The sequence below is a fragment of the Berghia stephanieae genome, chromosome 4 (assembly GCF_034508935.2).
Source record: "Berghia stephanieae isolate SIO BIC M18660-M18661 chromosome 4, UCSD_Bste_1.3, whole genome shotgun sequence".
NCBI classification, from domain to species: Eukaryota; Metazoa; Mollusca; class Gastropoda; order Nudibranchia; family Aeolidiidae; genus Berghia; species Berghia stephanieae.
In genome coordinates this window covers 57,910,524-57,932,832 of record NC_088363.1, presented here as the reverse complement: position 1 = coordinate 57,932,832, position 22,309 = coordinate 57,910,524, and the positions used below count along the sequence as shown (strand labels likewise).

Below are 22,309 nucleotides of genomic sequence, written 5' to 3'. Positions count from 1 at the left end.
ACGCTATAGAAACCGGGATAAACACCGGCTCTGAAGGATTACTTGAATGTGAGGGGGGGGGGGGGGGGGTATTATTGCACACAGATAAGTGAGCAATCTTCTACTTTATTGACCATGAAAATAGAGATGCAGTTTGATTACTTTAGATCACGCATCTTGCAATCTTCCAATGTAAATGCTCGCCTCTGCATTTTATTCCCAATAATGCATGAGCTTGCTACCAGATATATATATATAAGCAAGAGTGGTGCTGCTGAGTTCACACCTCAAATTCCAACGGTTCTAAGGATCAAGCAGTCAAGGTAGTGAATTATTGACGCGTGCCCCGGTACCCTATTTATTTATATATCACATGCATGTGTGAAGGAGAGAACCATAGAGGGAAGGGAAAGTGTGCACGGAAATCGGGGGGGGGGGGGGGGGGGGGTGACATGAATCAAAGAGGGTAATATTGAGATATTTGGGGGGGGGGGGGGAGGGAAGGGGGATGGAATGAAAGAGTGGGGAGAACGGCAGAAGAGATAAGAGGAAATGAGAGAGAGAGAGAGAGAGAGAGAGAGAGAGAGAGAGAGAGAGAGAGAGAGAGAGAGAGAGAGAGAGAGAGAGAGAGAGACTACATACCGCTGCGGACATCTTTTTGCTATCAAAGTGTGATGTTTGAGCACGACACGGATGACTGACGATGCATCCATCCATGACGAGGTTCGATTGAAGATTGGAAATACTTGCAGCATAACTTGCGTAACACTGACAGACGTAGGCATATATAGACTCTGCACTCTTATAAACGGTGAACGATTAAGTGTTAGAAAATTAATCCATTGTTTTTTTTTTCAGAAGAAATCGGTTTGTCGGAATAGAGGGACCCACCCTTGCTTTTTTTATGATCAGTGATTCCATGTGTTTCCATCTCTGTTTGGAAAATATACACATCACTCTGGAGGTATTATTTATTTGGTATGGTATTAAGTAGAATAAACAGATATGTCTCCTCCTCCTCCTCCTCCTCCTCCTCCTCCTCCTCCTCCTCCTCCTCCTCCTCCTCCTCCTCCTCCTCCTCCTCCTCCTCCTCCTCCTCCTCCTCCTCCTCCTTTTCCTCCTCCTCCTCCTCCTCCTCCTCCTCCTCCTCCTCCTCCTCCTCCTCCTCCTCCTTTTTCTTCTTCTTCTACACTTCTCCTTTTTCTTCTTTTCTTCCTCCTCCTCCTTCTTCTTCTCTCTCTCTCTTTATTCCTCTCTTTCTTCCTTTTTTTTCGTGAAGTGTAAAAATAAGCATTGGTTTATGTATAATAGAGTTTAAAATATTATGAAGATGCTGCATTGAATCGAGATGCATGGAGATGTGACATTTACTATGGCAAAATGCAGGATAATCTGAAATAAGAAGTATGTGAAATATTCAAAGAGTGTTGTTTGACTGACTTTATATTTTTGTTGACACATTATATTATCATAAAAAAGTAGTCCTTCATAGTCATTAGGCCCATAGAACCGGAGTTTATCTCGATTTATATAGTGTAAAATGGGCAAAAGCAATTGCTTGCAACCCTTTGAACGCTAATCTATCGCAAAGTACTTTCCGCCAGGACTAACAGACCTAGCTACCGAATTGCTACTGGGTGAACAGTGGGTCTGAAAAATATCTTGACTTCAGTCGGGATTGATCTCGGTCCTTTGCGTATGTAGCAAATGGTCTACCAACTGACCTATCGGGATCCACTGATACATATCAAGCATATTATAAAGTATCCAGGTAGCTCGAGTGCGTAAAATGGTTGCCTCTTTTTTAATATAAAGTGAATTATTATCAAACTGCATTTGTTCACGCTTATCATGAAATGAAACGACGGTTTAGTAATTTTGACTGGGTTCACTTTAGGCCTTAAACAATCATATCATAAATGAACCAAAAAAAAAAAAAGAATTAGAAAAAAGTATGACATTATTTCAATACAAGCAAAAATCATAAACATTCGAAATTTACAATACTTGCCAAGGTTAATTAATTACCCTCTATGGTTAAGAAACTATGCCGTTTATACCAAAGTCTTTCAAAATTACAACATCAAATGAAATGTTTCCAAACTTGCGTTTTGTTTTTAGTTTATTATTATTACATATTATTTTTTTGTATGTTTGTTTGTTTGTTTGTTTGTTTGTTTGTTTGTTAGTTTGTTTGTTTGTCTTTTTTTTTTTCTTTTTCTTTTTTTTTTTGACTCGATATAATATCATCTAAATATGAATATGATTGTGGTAAATTTATTCTACAGTTCATGTCCAACTCAGTTTGCCGCTGCTAAACAACGATGCATGTATACAGATGGAAAACATGGCCTATAGTAATGTCGGCTCTGACATTTCTCTCTTTCATGGTGCTTTTGACATCAAGAAACGGTATGGAATTTAATTCAACCATGGTATTGTGCAATTAGAGTCGACGCTCCTATTTAAAATGTATTAGTTTTACAACCATATGGATCAATGAGTAGTGTATATGGATTATAATTAAGGCAGTCGGAGAGACGTATCTATAAAAGTTATTGGTTACCATACATGAAATAATATGTGGAGAACAGAATAATTAATTAGTGTGTAGTAGAGGTGGATTCATGGATTAAACAATTTAAGGATTAAGCCATCCGCTCCTTTTTTGTCGTCTAAAAACAATAAAGCTCTACAATCAATATTACACTTTCCCTTCGTATTTATTTATTTATCTATTAATCAAATCATTCATTTATTTATGTAATATTCTTAAATATATTATCATAAGTGTGTAATATGCGTGTAACATGCCTTGCAATTTCAAATTAATTGTGCACCTTCATTTTTGCTTTCTTTGTGGTATGATATACGGATTCACCCATAGAAACGTTTAATTTGTATCATAAAAGGCACTAAACCTCGAAATTAACAATTAAACGAGTTTATGATGATCCGAAGGCGACATTTTTCTATTATTTCCGCTTTGTAATTGTTTACGTTGCTTATTTTAAACTGTTTCACTTATTCCATTCAACAATCAGAAAAAGATTGCCAGTTTGGCAAAAATAATCTAAAATAGTTCTAAAACTCGTGAATTTTTATTTAAATCAAAAGAAAAGAAATATTAGGTCTTCAATTTCTTTTGATGAAGGCACCAGTTTTCCCTTAAATGATATATTCCATTAAGTCTTAGAATAACATCTGAATATGTATAAGTTTTTGTAGAACAAAAAAATGCCGAAAAATAGATTTGAGGTTAGATCAGCGTATATTTATTTACCGGTCTGATAAACCAAATACTGTTATGGGCTCATAGCAAGGCTACCACACACTGTGTGAATGCCCTGGCTCATAGCTGTAATTGTAAATACGCTCAAATTAACGCAAAGTTAGAAATGTTTCCTTTACAACAATGTTACAACAAGCCCATTGCCATAGAGCGTTCGGTTACCGGACCAGCGAAAATGTACACATGTGGTTAGATTGATTTGAAAGTTTATTTAGCCATATTTCATTTTCATCTATTATCTAGACGGTCTATCTAGTCAGATGGGCGGTCACTTTTCATTTTTATAATTTATTTGACTTGTTTGGCAATGTTACCATAAACTATGTGGCAATCCTGAACTATCGACAAGTGATGTTCTATTCGGTTGAGGACTTGTCTGACGTTTTTATTTTTTATTTCTCACGGTTTTCTAATCCTGGACATCATAAATTTAGCTTTGGTTCCTGGAAATTTAATTTGAGTAGGTAAACGTTTACTCAGATGAATAAACCAACTCATAGAAATAATTGATCTGGTAGAAGAAGATGCAATCAAATACAAACAATGAAGTTTTAGTTTTAATAACTGTCTCGATGAAGAAGTTTTAAGTTTTAGTCCTGTGATTGTGATGAGGGGTTTTGGAGGGTGGCTTTCTTTTCTTTGCCCACCAGGCCGGAGCCAGAGTCACTGATTCAAGTCAGCGTCGAAGAGCTTTACTGGCTTTACTTTCTTAGTCACTTACACTTACACTTACAGTTTTAGTTTTTGAAGTGGCGGTGGGCAGAGAGTGTGTGACTGATGATAATGATAGGGTCTAGTGATAGAAGAAGAGGTCAGAGTAAATCCTGTTTTATTATCCATTTCAGACTGACTCAGCTGATATCTATCCCTACTTCGTATTTTAGATGGAGTGTTGTCTCTAATTCCTGATTTTATTTGGACATTGTGGAAAGTTGTTAGAAAAGCTTTTCCTTTACTAACGACGGAGCATCTATAGATGTACTGTACACAGTAACTTAGGCATTTTAGTGAGCAGCAGCATTGGGAGTCAAATTGTGACCCAACTTGCTCAAGAAAGTTATGACTGGAAATTGCTGTTCACTTTTAATAAACGTTTTAGGGGGGGTTCAATTAAAGATGCATAACTTCGTTATAAAGAGGAATATCGCAAATATTTTGGTATCATTATTTTCGTTACTAACCGGGCACCTAACCTCAGGATCTACTCGCCTTTAATGGGTTAAATTGTATTGTTTGATTTTTTAAAATAACACACACACACACATCCACATACAGAGCGAGGTCCATCCATTGCTTGTATTGTAGCGGCAAACCAGTTACCGGAGCTACCGTGTACGTAGACACTGCTTTTTCTTTATACCAGTTACTTTGACTGATTTGAGTTCCTTTTGGAGGGTTTTAACTAGTTTCTTTTTAATCTCTAATGGACTTCCAATTGATCAATGATTTTGTCTTTCTCGCCAAAGCGTTGATGATAGTAACTCTACCATTATTGTTATTATTGTCAATTAAAGTACAAATAAATGGAAATATTTTTTGTTTAAAATCTATATTGCTGCGGGGGACTAGGAGATTCATTCTCGAGTCTGAATAACTTGTTGATTTCACATGCGCATTGGAGTTTGAGTCCGAATAGCCACAGGAGACTATTCAGACTTGAATCCGAATAGCCACTGCCTTTAGTTTTAAAGTGCTCCGCTTATCAGATACTGACAACAATTTGTAATTGTTTCCAGATTGAAAATTTTCCAATTTCTAGGACAAGCTTACCTTAGCTACTCCAAGCCGCGTGACATCAGCGGGAGTTTTTTCTCGAAACATCGGTCTTTTAAAACTGCCAGCATTTGCATCATAATTGAGCTAGGAACATATTTATGAACAGAATTAAAGTGTTATTCTTCTTTTTTCCGAAAATATCAGATTTGTATGATTAGTGTTGCTTGAAATATAGGTTAATTTGATTCACTTAAGACGCTTTCACTTTCACATTCAAACGAAATTATGGTTTTTTGATAGTCAAATCATACCCCTCTGACCCTCTCTACAGAGGTTGAACTACCCCAAGGATTGGATTTATTCACAAGTGGTACCAAAATGACCGGGAAAGAAAGATCTTTCTTATGGTATTACTTTAAATTGTGTTTATAGGGATGTTAAGTCTTTAAAAATGATTTTTTAGAAATAAAAAGCAAATTTTTATTATTTTTTAGCTTCTAAAGTTGTATCACATGAAAGCCTGTCCTCTCTTTTATTTTGTGTCAAAATTTGAGTTGGATTTATGTTTGGTGTTTTTATCACTAACCAAATGCTCCAAATTCGAAATCCTTCATATGAACACTATTTTTGAAAGTTTTGTCACGAACGACACCTTATTTCATAAAAATTCCAACATTTCAAGTTCAATCAAATAAGAATTTTGCGCTGTTACTTAAAAAAAAAAAGATTCATGTCAGGACTAATAAAAAGCTTTAATTTTACTGGTTTTTTGATGTCCGTAACTGTACTCTTTAATTTTCTTTGAATTTTTAAAATGTCCTTGTTTCTTTCTCCCTTTTTTCCCCTATCAAATTTGAATCAGTGATATTTTGGTGAAGACACTAATTTTGGTTAAAAATTGATTTGATTTATTCAATAGTACTTACTCTTACCTTTTGTTTGATGTCTTATTTAAGTATTTGTGGCTTTATTTGAATTTTAATGAATAATTTAAAATTGTTTGTTTTTACAATTTTTTTGGTCATATTTGAATATTGCACAAATTTGATTTTTTTGGCATTCTTGAAAAAAAAAATTGAATGAAAATTTTCCCCACAGTAGTTGATGAAATACTATCGATTTAAGTCTAGTCAGGTCACTTACAAGTAATTGTTTTTTTAAGTGGTCACTTTCAGGAGGGAGGGGGGTGGGGGGGGGGGATGAAATTGATTGAATTAAAGAATTGGAATAAACCCACACAGTGTTACTGCGTATGAATCTGTTTCTATAGCATGAACTTATCTAGATAGGATTCTTATTACACTTATCAATAAACGGAGTCAATTCATTTTTTATTATTGATATAATAGTTTTCTTTGTAGAAGTAATAAATATTTTCATTTTGCTTATTTTTTTTGTTTTGTTGTTGTTGTTTTTAGTTGTTTTTGTTTGTTTTTGGTCTATGTTTTTTTTTTTTTTTTTTTTTTTTTTAAATGCTTGTTTTGGGGTTTTATATTTATTTATGAATGTGAGTTCAGACTCTCACTGCTTTGTACTTCACTCGTAGGTTTCAAAAGTAAAAGAAAATGATGTCCAAAAAGTAACAAGGTCTCTGAGGGAAAATGCATTCTTTACGATGTCTGCGCATGGTGCAGATGAGAACATTTGTTGTAATTGGTTTTGTATCAGTGTCAATCACCTTTTTGTTGTGTGAGTATAATCCTTATGCCTTTTTAAATGTTTATTCACTTTATGCATTTTAAACCATTTATTAAATCTGATATTGTTTAAGCATCCTGTATACTTGAGGTAATAAAAACAATTATCATTGATTGTTTCTTATAATGTTCTCTCACGTCTATCAGAATGCTTGGGAATATTGTTTCTATTATTTTTATCTCTCTGTCTTTCTCTCTCTCTCTCTGTCTCTCTCTCTCTCACTCTCTCTCTCTCTCTTTCTCTCTCTCTCTCTGTATCTATCTCTCTCTCGTCTCTCTCTCTCTCTCTCTCTCTCTCTCTCTCTCTTTCTCTCTCTCACACGCTCTCTCTATATATCTATCTATTTATCTATCTATCTATCTATCTATCTATCTATCTATCGTCTCTCTAAGATGATATTATCACTCATTATTTGTTAAGAAGGACACTTTTTTTTTCTGTCACATTTTCTAATTTACAGTCATTTCACAGTACATAAAAGTATCTTTGCATTGTGCAAATAAATATATTTCTAGATATAAATACATAATAGAATTTTTTTTTTAATTTGTTGCCATGTTTTGTTTCTAGTATTATACTACAGTAGCTCTCACAACCCAGAAGCGGAACATTCCCGGTTTGTCTTCAAAATTCCCAACTCAAAAGAGCTTTACCATAAATTGTCAAAGAAAATTGGAACCCTTCGGGAGCCAGAGGGCGAAGAATTGCATTTTGATGCCAAAGGTAAGCAGACTTCTTAGTGCTTAATATTGCTAATCGGGTGGAAATGGAAATACCACAGTGTTGTTTTTATCTCATTTAACTTTTGCAGTAATTGGGTAGCTGAGTCTGTTTGATCTGGTAGAAAGAACTCTACAATAGATTAGCATGTACAACATGATTATAATTTTCAGCGTCATTCCAGGGTTTTTGGAATTTCTGCAAAAGTATCCACTGATTTTTGTCATGTCAAATATTTTCTGCTGATAGCAATCAGGCCAGAGTTGTGGATCTTTGGAAATATCAATGGGCCTCTAGACTCTAAGAAACTACTATAGACATGAAGGGGCTACCTTCTTTATCATTTCATCATCCATGTCATGGATAGCAGTAATATAACTACTACTACCATCATGAATACTATTCTCATTATTACGCTTGTAACATGTATGACAATTGCATTCAATAAAAAATGGTTTTATATTGTATTCTACACTATATGTTTGAGTATGATTTTGTGTGGTAGATAATTAATCAATTGCTTCATCATATGACACTCACTTTAGGACCCCTGGTTTGCTACCTGCTGTGGGCAGCACAAAGTTGAGTCCAGGGCTCCTTACTCACATTCTCTCATTGTACTCTGGTGTAAAATGAGTACCTGGCCAGTAACATCAGTGACTTTTGTATCAGAATTTTCATCAGAATTCCAGGGTTGTTTGGGGGTGGGGGGGGGTGACTTGTATTAGTATTATTATTGCCTTACAGACATCACGTCTCGTCCTACATGTTTAGTGTTGCTGTTGGCTTGGGATTCCCTCTGAAGCACTTTGAGTGCATATGTGGATGTGTGTGTTGCATCTATCATTTTATCTGTAAACAGCTGTTTCTATTGCTCGATGATTAAACTTCTTATAAAATATTTTCTTTTATGAGTTGCTTTGGAGATGACATTAATGATAATTGGTAACAGATTTTTTAGAAATAAAATCCAAGATAAAGCAACTTTTTATTATTTTTTAGCTTCTATAGTTGTATCACATGAAAGCCCATTTTCTCTTTTATTTTGTGTCAAACTTTTTTTAAAAAAATGAATATTGATTATTGATCTTGACTACACAGTTCATCTTAGTAAATTGCTATTAGGCCTCTGTTTTTATCTTTCACTTTACCCGTTATTATTATTAGCTGAAGAAGATTTGAGTCTAAAACAATTTTTTTTTGTTTTCTTTTTTTTCAAGATAGCATGCTTTCTTTTTTTTTTTTTAATTTTGATTCACAAAGTCGGGCTTCCTAGTATTTTCTTCAATCATAAGTCATCCACTCTTGTATGTCTTTTCTTCTCTACCACCAACCCAATTCTACTACAGATACAAGGCCATCCCTCTCTTCAGCTCGGCTTGCCAAGTACTGCAACCGTGCTCACAATCACATGGAGGGCCAGGAAGGTGAGAGAAGATATTCCAGAGAATTATGTATTTTATTAAACTTTGGGATAAATGAAGGGAACAGAATATGATTAAAAGATTGACAAAAGTTTAATTCAAAGGAAAATTAGTGATAACGATATACAATCATGTCTATCCAATCCAAACACCTCCGTTCTTAGCATTTTGTCCGGATTACTGAGACATCCGGATAGAAGAAAATATCCAACCCCAGGCAATCTGTCCTGATAATGGAGACATCTGGATTGTGGAGTTATGGTTTAGAGAGACACGACTGTATTAGGCAGAACAACTTAAATTGATTTTATATGATATATAAGTGTCTTCTTTTTTTAATGGCAAAATTATCACACAGTATTTTTTAAAAGAAATACAATAGAACCAATGACTAAGTATATATGTAGAATATACCATCAAGTGTTTATTTTTGATTTTTAGAAATTACTCAATGTGGCCACTACTGTAACTGTCAACAAGTACAACATTAAAATTCCTCCGATAAAACCTCAGAATTGCAGCTTTTATTCTATCTCCCATGTCACCATAGGATTATGAAACCGCAATGAGTTGACAACAAATCAAACTTGGATAAGTTCTCTGTCAAAGTTACAAATTACGGAACATGCTCTGGTGTAAGATATTTCAATCTGAAACGTTTGTATGAAACAGTGTCAGACAAATTCTAATGAAAAATACAAGAAAAAAAAGTAATCCCAAAAACAGCCTGCCTCAACTGGGTATCAGACCTCTAGGTTAACGTTCTGATGTCTACCATTACAACACAGAGTTTACCTGATAGTTGGGACAATTTAGTACTTATATATTAAGATTATTATTATTATTATTAATATATTATTATACTTATGTATAATATACTTATATACTTATATATATAATTTTTTATTTTTTACTTTTTAAAGTGAGCTTTTATATAGTGCAATATCCACTAAACATGCTCAAAGCGCTTTACAAGGTAATTTTGTCTGGCACTGTTCCATACTATTCTTCTTAGGTGATTCCCATGTAAACCTTTTTTTCACATCATAACAAACATTGAACACAAAAGTACAAGGACAAAGGTATTAGAGTAGCTCCAATTTGATTTTGAGATATCAAAGTCACAAATTAGGGAGCAGGCACTGGTGTAATATATTGTCCCAACTCTCTGATAATCTCCATGGTGAACTGGAACGAGCAGGCACTGCTGTTAGAAAAAGATCTGAAAAATGTAACAGTGCCAGAAAAGACAGAGAGAAAAACACAAGGAAAAAATTCATCCAAAGAATAAAAAACAGCCAGGGGGTCTAAGATTTGATCACCAGTCGAGGCAGGCTGATTTTTGGGGATAATTTTTTCATATATTTTCCTTTTTGCTTTGTCTGGCAGTGTGTCAAATACACCTTTTCAGATTTTTGTCAAATTGTCCTTGATTTAGTCCATTACAATGCTTTTGAACTGCAAAAGTGCATAATAACTGTTAAAGATCTGATCAAGTGTGTATGAAACGGTGCCAGACAGAACAAAAAAGAAAAATGCAAGAAGAAAACCACCACCACCACACCCACCCCCCCCCCCCCACCCCCTCCCACACACACAAAAAAAATAAATAAATATCAGCTTACCTCAACACTTCCCCAGTTGAAGAAGACCGATTTTATGGGGTGGTTTTCTTCTTGTATTTTTCTTTCTTGCTTTGTCTGGCACTTTTCATAAACACTTGTTCAGATCTCTAGTTTCCCAATTTGATAATAACTCCATTGTATTCTTTTGAAGCATCTTGTATAGATATAAAGAGGTGTGAAGAAAGTATTTGAATCTTTTTATTTTTGTATTTTCATTCCAGGCCTGGCCCCATCCAACTACAAGCTTCTTGCTGTTCATACTGTCATCCGTCACGGGGACAGATCCCCCATACAAAAACTTCCTCAGGGGTTGTCAGGGGATCTCAACTGTCTATTCGACACAGAGCAGTATTCTCACGTTTCCAAAATTGTCAACTTTCCTCATGTAATGACTGCAGAAATGCAGAAAACACTTCCTGAGGATAAGGCATTTTCAAGGTGAGTTTATGAGAAGATTAATATGATTTTCATAGTGCATCAATTTATGTTTATATTCCCTCGTGCACATTATCAGGCATTGTTTTAAAAAAAACTCTGCTCGAGTGTTTGCAACAAAAATATGAACCAACGTTTTAGATTGTATGATAGATAATTGTAAACTAGCTGCATTGCGACAAAGAAAAAGGAGAAGAAGCTGGAGAAGAATAAAGGAAAACAGAAGACATTTTTTAAAAGAAAAGAAAATGTATTGTTCATAGATTTTATTAAAAAATGAGATTTCTGATATTTGTCTTAATCAGTTGTACAGAAATCAAGAACCCTAATTTGATCTCACAAATTAATTAAATACTACATTATTTACTTTCAGCCTTGTAATTAGGTTATAAAACTTTTTATTAGAATCATTCATAAGCTGGACATGGCAACGGAGCCATTTTATTCCTTCTAAACATTTAGTTATTTGGATAGTCTTTCAGAGCCATTAGGCCCATGTAGCCGGTATTTATCCCGGTTTCTATAGTGTGAAACGGACAATAGCAATTGCTTGCTACCCTTTGGATAGGACGCTAGTCTATTGCAAAGTACCTTACGCCAGATCTAACAGACCCAGCTACTCAATAGAGTAAGAAACTAGGGAGCTGGCACCAGTGTAAGATAAAGAGCTTAACAAGTCTATTTGAAGGGTGCCAGACAAAGCAAGAAAGAAAAATACAAGGGGGAAAAAATCCCCAAAAATCAGTCAACCCCAGTCGAGGTAGACTGAATTTTTGGATGTTTTTTTTTCTTGTATTCTTCTTTCTTGCTTTGTCTGGCACCGTTCATACACAGATCTTTATTGTAATATAGTACTTCTTGGGAAGGGGTCCTGTGATTGTATTTTTGTTTGGACTTGATTATGGCATTCACTAGACTCTTGGATAGCTCGCTTTCAGAATCAATTTCTTTTTTCTTGTTGATGTAGTTTCTTAATATTTCTTTAACAATAATAAATCGAATTATGAAAGGATTTACTATTACCAAATTCTTTGATCCTTGAAATGACCTAGCTTTAAAGTTGTTTCAATGAAATATGCACAATGAGTGCCGTCCTGATATGAAGGAATAATAAAAGTTTGATATCCTGACTGTCTGTTTCGTTTGATTTATTTTTTTTACTTACAATTTAATATATAATCTTATTCTCTAAATAATAGCAAATGATAATACATCACATCATTTTGCTCAACTTTTATTACCATTTTTCTCAACTGTTATAGGAAACAAAACAAATTGATAATGAAATTGTAGAGATAAGGTTTATCATTGATATTTAATTCCTTCTTAGGATCATTGATCACATTTCATCAAAATATGATGACTCAATTTTATTATTGAGCATATATCATGGTTATCTGGCCTAAGCTACGGCTTACATATAAATAATGGTTAAATAGCTAACACAAATTGATAATTGTTCACCTCAATACATATGTTAAGCCAAAAACCTTGAATGAGAAAAACAAAATCTTTTTTTCCCCTATTATTACTTAATTTTGGTAATTTTACATTCAATGACAAGATGGGAGAAACTTATCATTAGTTGTGAAAACATCAGTTTTTAAGTGACTCATTCTATTGTTCTATATTATTTTCAGATGGTCAATGTTCCCGTCTCATGAGTTTTGTGGGGAGGGACAACTAACAGGCCAGGGTGCCATTCAACACATCCTTAATGGAATGCACTTCAGTGAGAGATACGTACACAAGCATGGGCTGCTCACAGAGAGCAACTGGCACCAGCGTGTGTTGATACACAGTACTGAAGTCTCCAGAACTTATCAAAGTGCCATAGCATTCACTTACGGGATTCTTCCCAATTTCAATGTTGAGAAAATTAGTATCAAACCCACTTTAGGTGTAAATTTTTGCGAGGATAGAGAATTTGGACTAGGTTGTCAGTGTCAGAGGATAGAAGAGTTCAGGCTGAAAGCTGAAGCAGAGTGTAAAGTTACCAAAGCAATTAAGAAAAATTTTCAGAACTACAAAGCACTTCTTTCATATGTTACCAAAGTGTTAAACATTTCACCTTTTACCATTGCTGGCCCCACTTCCTTAATGGACGGGTTTAGTAGTCATATATGTCACAACAAACCATACCCTTGTAGCTCTAATGGAACTTGCATCAATACAAGTATCATGGAAGCACTGTGGAAAATTATTGACAATAAAAGTGATTGTCTTGGCAAGTCTAAATCATACAAGACTCACGCTAGGGCATTGATGTACGGGCTGCTCTCCAGGATAGTCCGAAATTTCAATATATCAAGTTTGAATGGATCCAACGCTAGTTTTCACCTGTATTCTGGCCATGATACGACAATTACACCTTTAATAGCAGCCTTAGATTTGACAGATAATGTATGGCCTGGTTATGCCCACATGATAACATTTGAGTTGTGGAAGGATAGCAGCAATACAGATGGTAGTGATAACAAATATGTCAGAGTGTTACAAAATGGCCATGTTGTCACAGATCAGGTGGTGTTCTGCAGAGAAAAGACAGATGATCATGGAATGTGCCATTTCAAACATTTTATCTCCTTTATCAACACTCGGAATCTCAGATCATTCTGCTTCTCCAAAGCAAACAAAGACTTTATGTAATTATGCCTTCTTCTTTTTTTTTTTTTTGAAAGATGATAATTCCCCATTAATACTACGCAATGCTTTTTCAGTCCAGTCGGACATGAATGAAAAGCTGATATTTACAAAACACAATCTGTGTGCAGTTGCAATATATGGGAAAGATATGATGAAGTACTGTGTTTAAAACTGGTTCATCGAGTGATGACTGTGTCAAAGTCAAAAGGAGTCTTGGAGCGGTCTATTTTATACATTACATTCCCTAATTCATATTGATAACCTTATAGAATCTTGTCATTTAGATCAAATATATTCCGAAATTTTAAAGTATTTTTTGATGGCCAGTGAAAACAAGATCATATACATATTGAGGATATCTGACTTTAACCATGTAAATGCGAGAGAGGTGATTTTGAGAAAAATGCTAGTAACAGTGCAGTGTCTGCAATAACACTTAACATGTGTTTATGTCACATGACTATTCCCTCAGGATTATAGTTAGTCTCTGTTGGTCACAAGGATAGGAGGGGGATTGGGTTTTAATCAGTGCCAATGGTTTACCACGGATCAAAACCGAATTTTGGAGACAGGAGGAATTTCCTCATTATCAGCCTGTTTCACAATTTTTGCAATATCCGGCTTCTCTGCTAATTTTTGCAAAATTATCATTCCCTTTTCATTTTCAGTGAATCTTTCTATAAATGATCTATGAAGATATCTGTACTGTGTGGAATATGCAAGGTTGATGCCAAAATGGGACCTAAAGACACACGTTCAAAATTTTCCTTTTTTTTCACCTTTTGTCACCATCAGTACTTTAATTATAAGCTAAAAAATAATTCTACCGCACATGGTGCTTGCACGGATAGAGTCGGATGCCCTTGATACTTTTTTGTTGTTGTTTTTTTGTTCTAGTTTGTTAGATTTTTTTGTTTTGTTACAGATATGATCAATTTGTTCCCATGGGAATCATGAAACCAGCTCTGCCAATTAGCAGTATAGGGAAAGTGATTTTTAAAATAGACCTCACACATGTATTGTGCATTTTTAACCCTTCACTTTGACCTTGATATTGAAAATAGACAGTTTGTGTACAGAAGATAAATGCCATGATTTTTTGTGTATGTATGAATACATGATAAAATAATGATCATGATTGTAATAATTATGATGATAATCATAATCATCATCCTCATCATCAATAATAATACAGTACAGCTCGCATACAACAGCCTGACCTATCAACATGTGGATACACTCAGGACTAGATGTTACATGTGGAGTGAGGGATGTACGTCTCTTGACTGATTAGGTAACTATACCCAATAAGAAGTGAGATGATGAAGCTCTATGTGCCTGAGGCTAGGACTGTGCACTACTTGAGTTTTGACGTGCACTTAATGGTTGTCAGTGGCGCAGTTGGAAAGGAGGAAGGTAGAAGTAACCGTTGCATTGTTCCAACCCGCCTTATGTCCTGAAGTAAGTGGAAGAGGGGGTGAGGTATGGTAATTTCCCGGACGGGGGGGGGGGGATGGAGATCACAGTCACATCATCTGATTCATTTACTTAGGCAGGTAACTCCCTGTTGTATCCGAGTTCCACTGTAATAACATGTAATAATGATAATAATGATAATAATCATAATAATAATAATCATATAATAATAAGAAGAATCATAATTATGTTTCTTTCTTCCAAGAAAAACAATCAATAGAAACATCCTTTTGTCTATTTCCATCCTTCCATAGTGGGCAGGGAAGTCATTTGCTGTGTCTTCTATCCTTCTGTTTTCCAATCTGCTTTCTGTCTTTGACATGGAATAAGATTACTTAGTTTTGTAACACAAAACGCAAATACTACTCAAAAGCCTGCCTGAACTGAAAATGTTTTTAAAAGTTTCCTAAAATTACTGAGCTCGGGGGTGTCTTTGATTTCTTTTCTAATTTGTTAGACTATTGAATCTTAATATTTTTTTTTAATTATTGGAACAGAATACATTACTTTTTTAAAAGATTTATTACTACCCTGCAGGGGCAGCATATTTGTTATAAAATATGTGATTTCATTTTAATGAGATGTAATAGATTGTTGTTTGAAGTTACATGAATGAATTCGATTGTATTTTTTATGAATGTACTTTTATAACAAGAGTTTTTAGGAATTTTTTTTGTGTATATGGCTAGACAGAGGAATGTGGTTTTGAGGGTTGATTGCTTAACCTTGTTGAGTCTTTGATTTCATAATGGAGGAAGTTAGCTTATCATATAAATTGCAATATTTCTGCTTTAAGTCTCGTCATGTTACAACTGCACCCATACTAGATAAGGGCCTACTATCTGCCCTTGTTGGCTGGTGACATTATCTCTTGCTGTCTTATCAACCCCACCCCATTTTATATTTTGTGCCCTTCTATATTGCATTAGTAAAATCGTCCTGGAATAAGAGAATTAGATATGCCTGGGGTCTTTTGCAGAAAGGAGAAAGACTCAAATGGATCTGTCTTGTTGAGGAAGTGATCAACAAATGACAATGACATTGAGTTCTATTCACCAAATGAAAATGCCTCTTATTTTTACATTAAGGAATCGTTTGTGGTTCATAGTACGTCAAAGATGTAGGGATATGGTTTTATATTTTATCTTCTCTTTGCAATATAATATGCTGCAGATGTATAAAGAATGTAGGTCCCTTAGACAGAATTTTGTTTTCGTGCTCTGGAAAAATATATTTGTCAAAGACAATTTGAAGCCCTAAAAATATATATTTTTATTAGCTATGGTTATTCTAGTTCTATTTGAAACAAATCAGTGCATTGTAAATCTTTAAACGCGCATTTGTATTATGAATTGAGACTCTAGATTCAACATATGTGAGACTTGGATAAGGTGCAGGTCAACGGTTGGACAGCAGGCCTTGTGGTAAGCCTCCGTTTTATAACAGCACTCTTACAATATTGACCAATGCCTATAATCAGGCACTCATTCACATATGAATTCAGTTTATTTTTACTTGGTTGATGCTCCATAAGATCTACCATTCCATAGGTATAAGTCCACATACTTCTGCTGTAGATGCAATCATTGTAATATCACTCGCATAATGTTTTTAAATGCTCTATTTTCAAACCTCGAAAAGGTTTAGGTTTGTTTTTTTTTTCTATTAACCTCGTTATTGATTGTTTGAATGTTTTAGCATAAGAGACATTGTTGAAAATGGAGTTCCTGTGCTTCAGATAAGTGGAAAATTCATGATTTTAATTGCTTTGCTATTGTCCCTTATCAAATAAGTAATTGATATCGATGACAAATACAATCCATAGAATGTCATTTGATAATGATTATTCATTACATTTAAATAAAAGACGTCAAAATTTACTCCTGTTAATAAGAATCTTACCCTTTTGAGATGATTCTGACTTCTAGAGTGTGCTTTGCAGAAACATTGTGCTAAGTTGACAGTAGTAAATATCTTGTACATTTATTGCAAGAGGTTGAATGGTGCTACAGATAGGATGGCTGTAATGGGGTGTTAAGTAACAACCTCTTTTAACCTCTTCATCAGCCTGGTATCTGCCTAACTTCTTAACAAGATTCAGTTAAATTTCCTGCTTTTGAATCGAGCCCCTACGCATGCCTCTGTCTCTCATCATGTTGTTTTTATTAAACCGAACAGAGATTTTTCCTTCTTTTTTTATTATGAGTATAAATATGTATAATATGTCTGTATTGTAAACAAATATTTGTTCTCAGACTATCTCTTCCGTTCACACCACAGATCTCTAAGCTGGTTCAAATATTCATATGAATAATTTCTTGCATTTGGCACAGTAATCAGTTCTTTTTTTTTTTTGCTCGGACATTGTTCATATTCTTATACTAATCAACAGTGGTTGTGAGACCGTGACACATTATCACCTCTATTATTTACATCAACTTGAGCCATAACTATCCATACCATCGATGTCATTGTTTTCTCATCACCCAGATCATTGATGTCATTGTTTTCTCATCACCATCATCATCACTATTACCACCACCATCATCTGTTACCATCGCCATCATCGGTGGGGTTTTTTTTTGTTTTGTTTTTTTTTGCTCTGGCATTATTCATATTTTTATACTAACCTGCAGTGGCTGTGAGACTGTCACACGTTATCATCTTTATTATTTACACCATAACTATCCATATCATATCATCGATGTCATTGTATTCTCATCACCATTACCCCCACCATCATCACCTTCATCAGAAAGTTAGAGACTGAAGTAACATAATGTGAATATAATTTGTAAAATTGTTAATCAGAAAAGTAAGTACGTTTAACAAAATCTTTCATTTTACCTCTGGAAGTTAACTGAATTTTGATCAGTTCTTGAATTAAAGTTGTTTTCATTTTATCCAATTTTTAGGACAGTAATAGCAAGTTAAATTGTAGGTATAGCTGTCATATCCTTGTATTGATAGTGCTAAGACCTTTTTTCTTTCTACTGTGATTTTTAAATTTTATTCAGACAATGCTAATTGCTCCCAATCCCCGTGATGACGCTACATTCCTTATTTATAATTTAAAAAGATGTAGCTGCTGAAAAAATTATTATATGTTTATAACACATGATTCGATTAGATATTTCTGACTGTTCCATCTTTCAATATTTATATTCCGTAACAGAAGTTATCCTTAGATTTCCAAGACCATTAAAAAAAATGCCATGTTATTATCTCAAATGTCAGCAAAAAGAGGGAGTTTAAAGCGAAGTTGTAAAAGTCCCCCATAGATACTTTCTTTTAATTGAATCTAAAAATAGTTTATTTCAGTGATAAAGCATATACATGTCGAAATGTTATTTTGTTGTTTTTTTACATTCATTTGTTCTCGGTGACTGGCCAGTTCATTCAAAATGTGATATTTATTGTTATGCTTTTCATATTCCAAAGACAGATGGAAAGACTATCTGTATCTGTATGTCCTTGAAGTAGATTAGTGTTAATTTTAGTTCTGTGATAATTCTTAACACATTCCCTCTGAAACAAAAGGTAATGGGAAATTAGTTTCTTATGGAAGTTTAAATTTGTTAAAGATGGTAACCCATAATTAAATTATAAAATTGCATTTAGGAGGTGTTAGCTGTTTTTTAATCTCCCACCCACCCAAGTCCATAACCGTCTATTGTAAATAAATAGACTGATTGTATCCTTTGTTCCCCTTTGCTTAAATATTAGATACTGAGGGGAACGAAAAACAAACAAAAACAAAACAAAACAAAAACGTTGCCTCTACAGATTAGGAGCACTTTGAGAGTATTCACAGCCTGGTCACAGTTTTTATTCCCCTTGTTTAAAGTCTTTATATTTTTTACCAACGGGAATCTGATACAATGCTATTTATATTTTTTTGTCCAAAGTCAAAGAGGCAAAGTTTCCCCATAAGCCTTAAGGCAAAGTTACCCTATTTTATAGTCTATTAAGATAAGGATTATATGTGAATGGGGTTCTTGATACTTTCGCGGATTTATTTTAAGTAATTTTTTTTTAATGTTATACGTGTAGTAATATTATAGTAATTATGATATGAAATTGTGACACAAATAAATTACAAAACCCTTGTCAGTGTAAATATTCTCAAAATAAATGTGTTCCACATATTTTAATGCAACAATCTGACCATTTATGATCATTCATTGCCGCTCTGTTTCAACTCCCAAATTGGCTTTAAAACAAATATTCTTATAGCTTTTTATTTTGCCAGAATTGCTATTCCAGCATGAATAAAGGCATGAATTTTACATGACAAACAGTATAGGGTAGGTGTGATAATATATCAGTTTAAACGGTATAACCAGTGGTATAAATAAAATTTTGATATTTGAAGTGATTTCCGCGTTTGGTACATGCGTATATATTTTACCAGAAAACTAACCCTCACTTAAAGAATAGACCTGAATGGAAAATGTCTCCACGAATAAAGGCACTTTAAAATTTATTTTTTTTCATAGATACAGATATAGACAAAGCTGTCCTTGAACTTGTCAAAAGTCCTAAGGCTTTTTCAGTAGAGTTTGACAAATTACGCTTTGTCTCCTCCTAATCAATAGATGTCTATATGGAGCAAACTTTTTCTAGGCAAGTGAAAAAATGTCATTGCAGAAGTGAATTCATGCAAGGTAGTAGAATGAATTTATTTTTTCTTTCCCTGCATACTTTGCCTTTGATTGATTTTCATTATTTTCAAAAAAGAATTTGCTGTATAAAAACTCACTCTTGTTTGTCATATACATTTATAGTACAAATATTACAAAGAAGAAAATAAAACCTTTTTTAAAAAAAAAACATTTTTTTCAGACATAATAAAAAATTCCTCCAATATGGTGACAGGCATCAGCCTGAAAGCCTGTGATTTCTTAATAATTTATACCTTCGAATTATGCCAGAATAAAAAATAGGGTTATAACAGTACAATCGATTGTCTCACCTGCCTCACCTGTGCCTGTAGCCTTCATCAGGATCAGTGTTGACCACTGTACCCGGTGATGCCAGTCATTCGTCACTGATCTCCCTCTATACTGAACCAGGCAATTCCATGTAATTTGACGCCAATTGAAAGACATAGGAGACAATTTCCATTCCTTTTTATTACAGCTTTATCCTCGATAGATTATATATTGTTTAAACTCAACATAATTTTAGTTTAAGGCTGTACTACTGGAATTCTCATAGTAACGAAAGAATTACGTGACAACTATTATTACTTTTGATTTAAACAGACATATTTAAAAAGGGGAGCAGTTATGTTGTATTAATACAGTGTTCATTATATAATTTATGTTCTATACCCAAACCATTGTAGAATGGTTCCCTAAACATTGGTTACAGAACTAACTACACAGATACATACTTTAAATTGTAGCTTTTATAGATGTTTAAGGGTTTGGAATTAAAAACCCTGTGACAAGCGTTATGTCTTCCAACACGTCACGCAATGATTAGAACTATCCACATAATATTGTAATTTCATGAGGACAAGGTTTAATAACAATGTTTTCACATATCATGTGTTATGTATTTGGTCATTCATCAATCGTTTTATACATTGATCTTAATGCATGTCTTCATATGGTGCTTCTGAGTGTGATTTTTGCTTGGAAACTATTTTTATTTCTGCAAAAAAAATGTTTGAACATTTGAGGGCAATGGAGCAATTAAAAGATGTCTTGAAACATTATATATTAATATTATGGTTTTCATAACGTATAAATGAAAATGAAATTTTGTATTCATATTGTGAATAAAACATATCGCTCCACCCATCCAGTCAGTGATACTTAACTCATTTTTGTTTTATTCAAGATATTTTTGTTATGATTTCTGGGTGGGGTTCCTGACCTCCCATAGTGGGCAGGGAGTTACTTGCTGTGTCTTCCATCACCCTGTATCTGTTTTCCAACTTGCTTTCTGTCTTTGTCTTGGAATGAGATTACTTCGTTTTGTCCTGGCCCTGACCGGAGTCCTTGGATGGGAGGGAATCAGTCAAATGTATGGTTATTGTTTTGGGAGATATTTTTTTCCTTGTAAATCATCTCTCTGTTATTTGTTATATTTGTTATTTTGAGTGTATAATGTAAACATTTGAATGTATTCCTCTTAGTGGAATCTTGTACTGGTGTCTGGGTGAGACTTTACAGTGATCTCAATTTAAGTACACTGATCGTGTGCTCTTTGAACTACATCTGTTTCCTATTTGGACCAATTCCCCTTTGTCTTCCCTTTTCTTTGGTGCTTTAATTGTAATTCTAGAACTTTTTACTATCCCATATTCTTCCTTTTAATGGCGCTGATATGACCTTAAATGTGTCGCTAGCGCCGTAAACCCCTTAAAAACAAATACAAACAACATATTATGATTTAATGAGTTTTATAAAGTTTGGAATACTTTCAGGTCATATCATTAACCGGGAAAAGGAACATGTTGTCAAAAATTATGGATCAGATGTATAATGCTGGATGTAAAAAGAAACATTATTAAGGATTCCGAGTTGCTTTCTGACTGTCTTTGTCTTGGAATAGTATTGCTTGGTTTTGTCCTGGCCCTGACTTGAGTCTTTTGGCTGGGAGGGAAACAGTCAATGTTATTAATTGTATAGTTATAGTATAGTTTGGGAGATTACATTTTTTCCCTTGTAAATCATCTTTCTGTTGTGTATTGTCATATTTGATGTTTTGAATGTATAATTTAAGCATTTGAGTGTGTTCCTCTTAGTGGGATTCTGTGCTTGTGGCTGGATGAAACTATTAGGTGATCTCAAAGAATGCACAATGATAGTATACTCATGGAATCTACGTCTGTTACCCATTTGTACCATTCCCTTTTGTCTTACTTTTCTTGTGTGCTTTTAATAGTAAATCTAGAACTTTTTAATATTACGGGCGATGAACTAACCTGAACGTGTCCCAATGTGTCACAACCGGCATAAAACCCTTCAAAACTAGTTTGTTTTTTTTTCGTTTTGGGTTGTTTTTTGGGGGGTTTTTTGGGAGGGGAAGGGGTGTATAAAAAGCGTTCTTTTCATAAAGTTCCACATGTTATGTTCAATGGGATTTATGTCAGGTAACATAGCTGGCCACAGGTTTATCACCTTTATATTTGAATCTTTTATGAAAGCAGATATTTGTTGAGCTCTGTGTGCTGAGGCATTGTCAAACTGAAATATCACCACTTGATTATTCTGGTTCCGAATAAAAGACGATAAATTGAAAACCGCTCATGAATAGGTCCGAGCTGAGTCATTGGTTGATTC

At 34.3% G+C, this 22,309-nt stretch overlaps 1 protein-coding gene across 5 annotated transcripts; it reads left to right on the top strand.

Moving 5' to 3' along the window:
- Positions 1 to 803: 803 nt before the first annotated feature.
- On the top strand, positions 804 to 20,821 carry LOC144970902 (2-phosphoxylose phosphatase 1-like). 5 transcript variants are annotated; one of them, XM_078911043.1, is made up of 7 exons: positions 804 to 943; positions 2,268 to 2,391; positions 6,534 to 6,676; positions 7,256 to 7,408; positions 8,755 to 8,832; positions 10,676 to 10,892; positions 12,530 to 20,821. In XM_078911043.1, the coding sequence occupies exons 3-7, from the start codon at positions 6,589 to 6,591 to the stop codon at positions 13,536 to 13,538; spliced, it is 1,545 nt and encodes a 514-aa protein (XP_078767169.1). In that variant the 5' UTR covers positions 804 to 943; positions 2,268 to 2,391; positions 6,534 to 6,588; the 3' UTR covers positions 13,539 to 20,821. The 5 variants fall into 5 exon arrangements, with proteins under 5 accessions (XP_078767169.1, XP_078767168.1, XP_078767167.1 ...); XM_078911042.1 differs by lacking the exon at positions 804 to 943 and having other exon boundaries at positions 2,035 to 2,391; XM_078911041.1 differs by lacking the exons at positions 804 to 943; positions 2,268 to 2,391 and adding an exon at positions 3,595 to 3,731.
- The last annotated feature ends 1,488 nt before the right edge of the window (positions 20,822 to 22,309 follow it).

Excerpts from the sequence above, each read along its gene's own strand:
- LOC144970902 (XM_078911043.1), top strand. The coding sequence starts at position 6,589 with ATGCATTCTTTACGATGTCTGCGCATGGTGCAGATGAGAACATTTGTT. Across the intron at positions 7,409-8,754 it reads ATTGCATTTTGATGCCAAAG|ATACAAGGCCATCCCTCTCT; the intron begins GTAAGCAGACTT and ends ATTCTACTACAG. Across the intron at positions 10,893-12,529 it reads GAGGATAAGGCATTTTCAAG|ATGGTCAATGTTCCCGTCTC; the intron begins GTGAGTTTATGA and ends TATTATTTTCAG.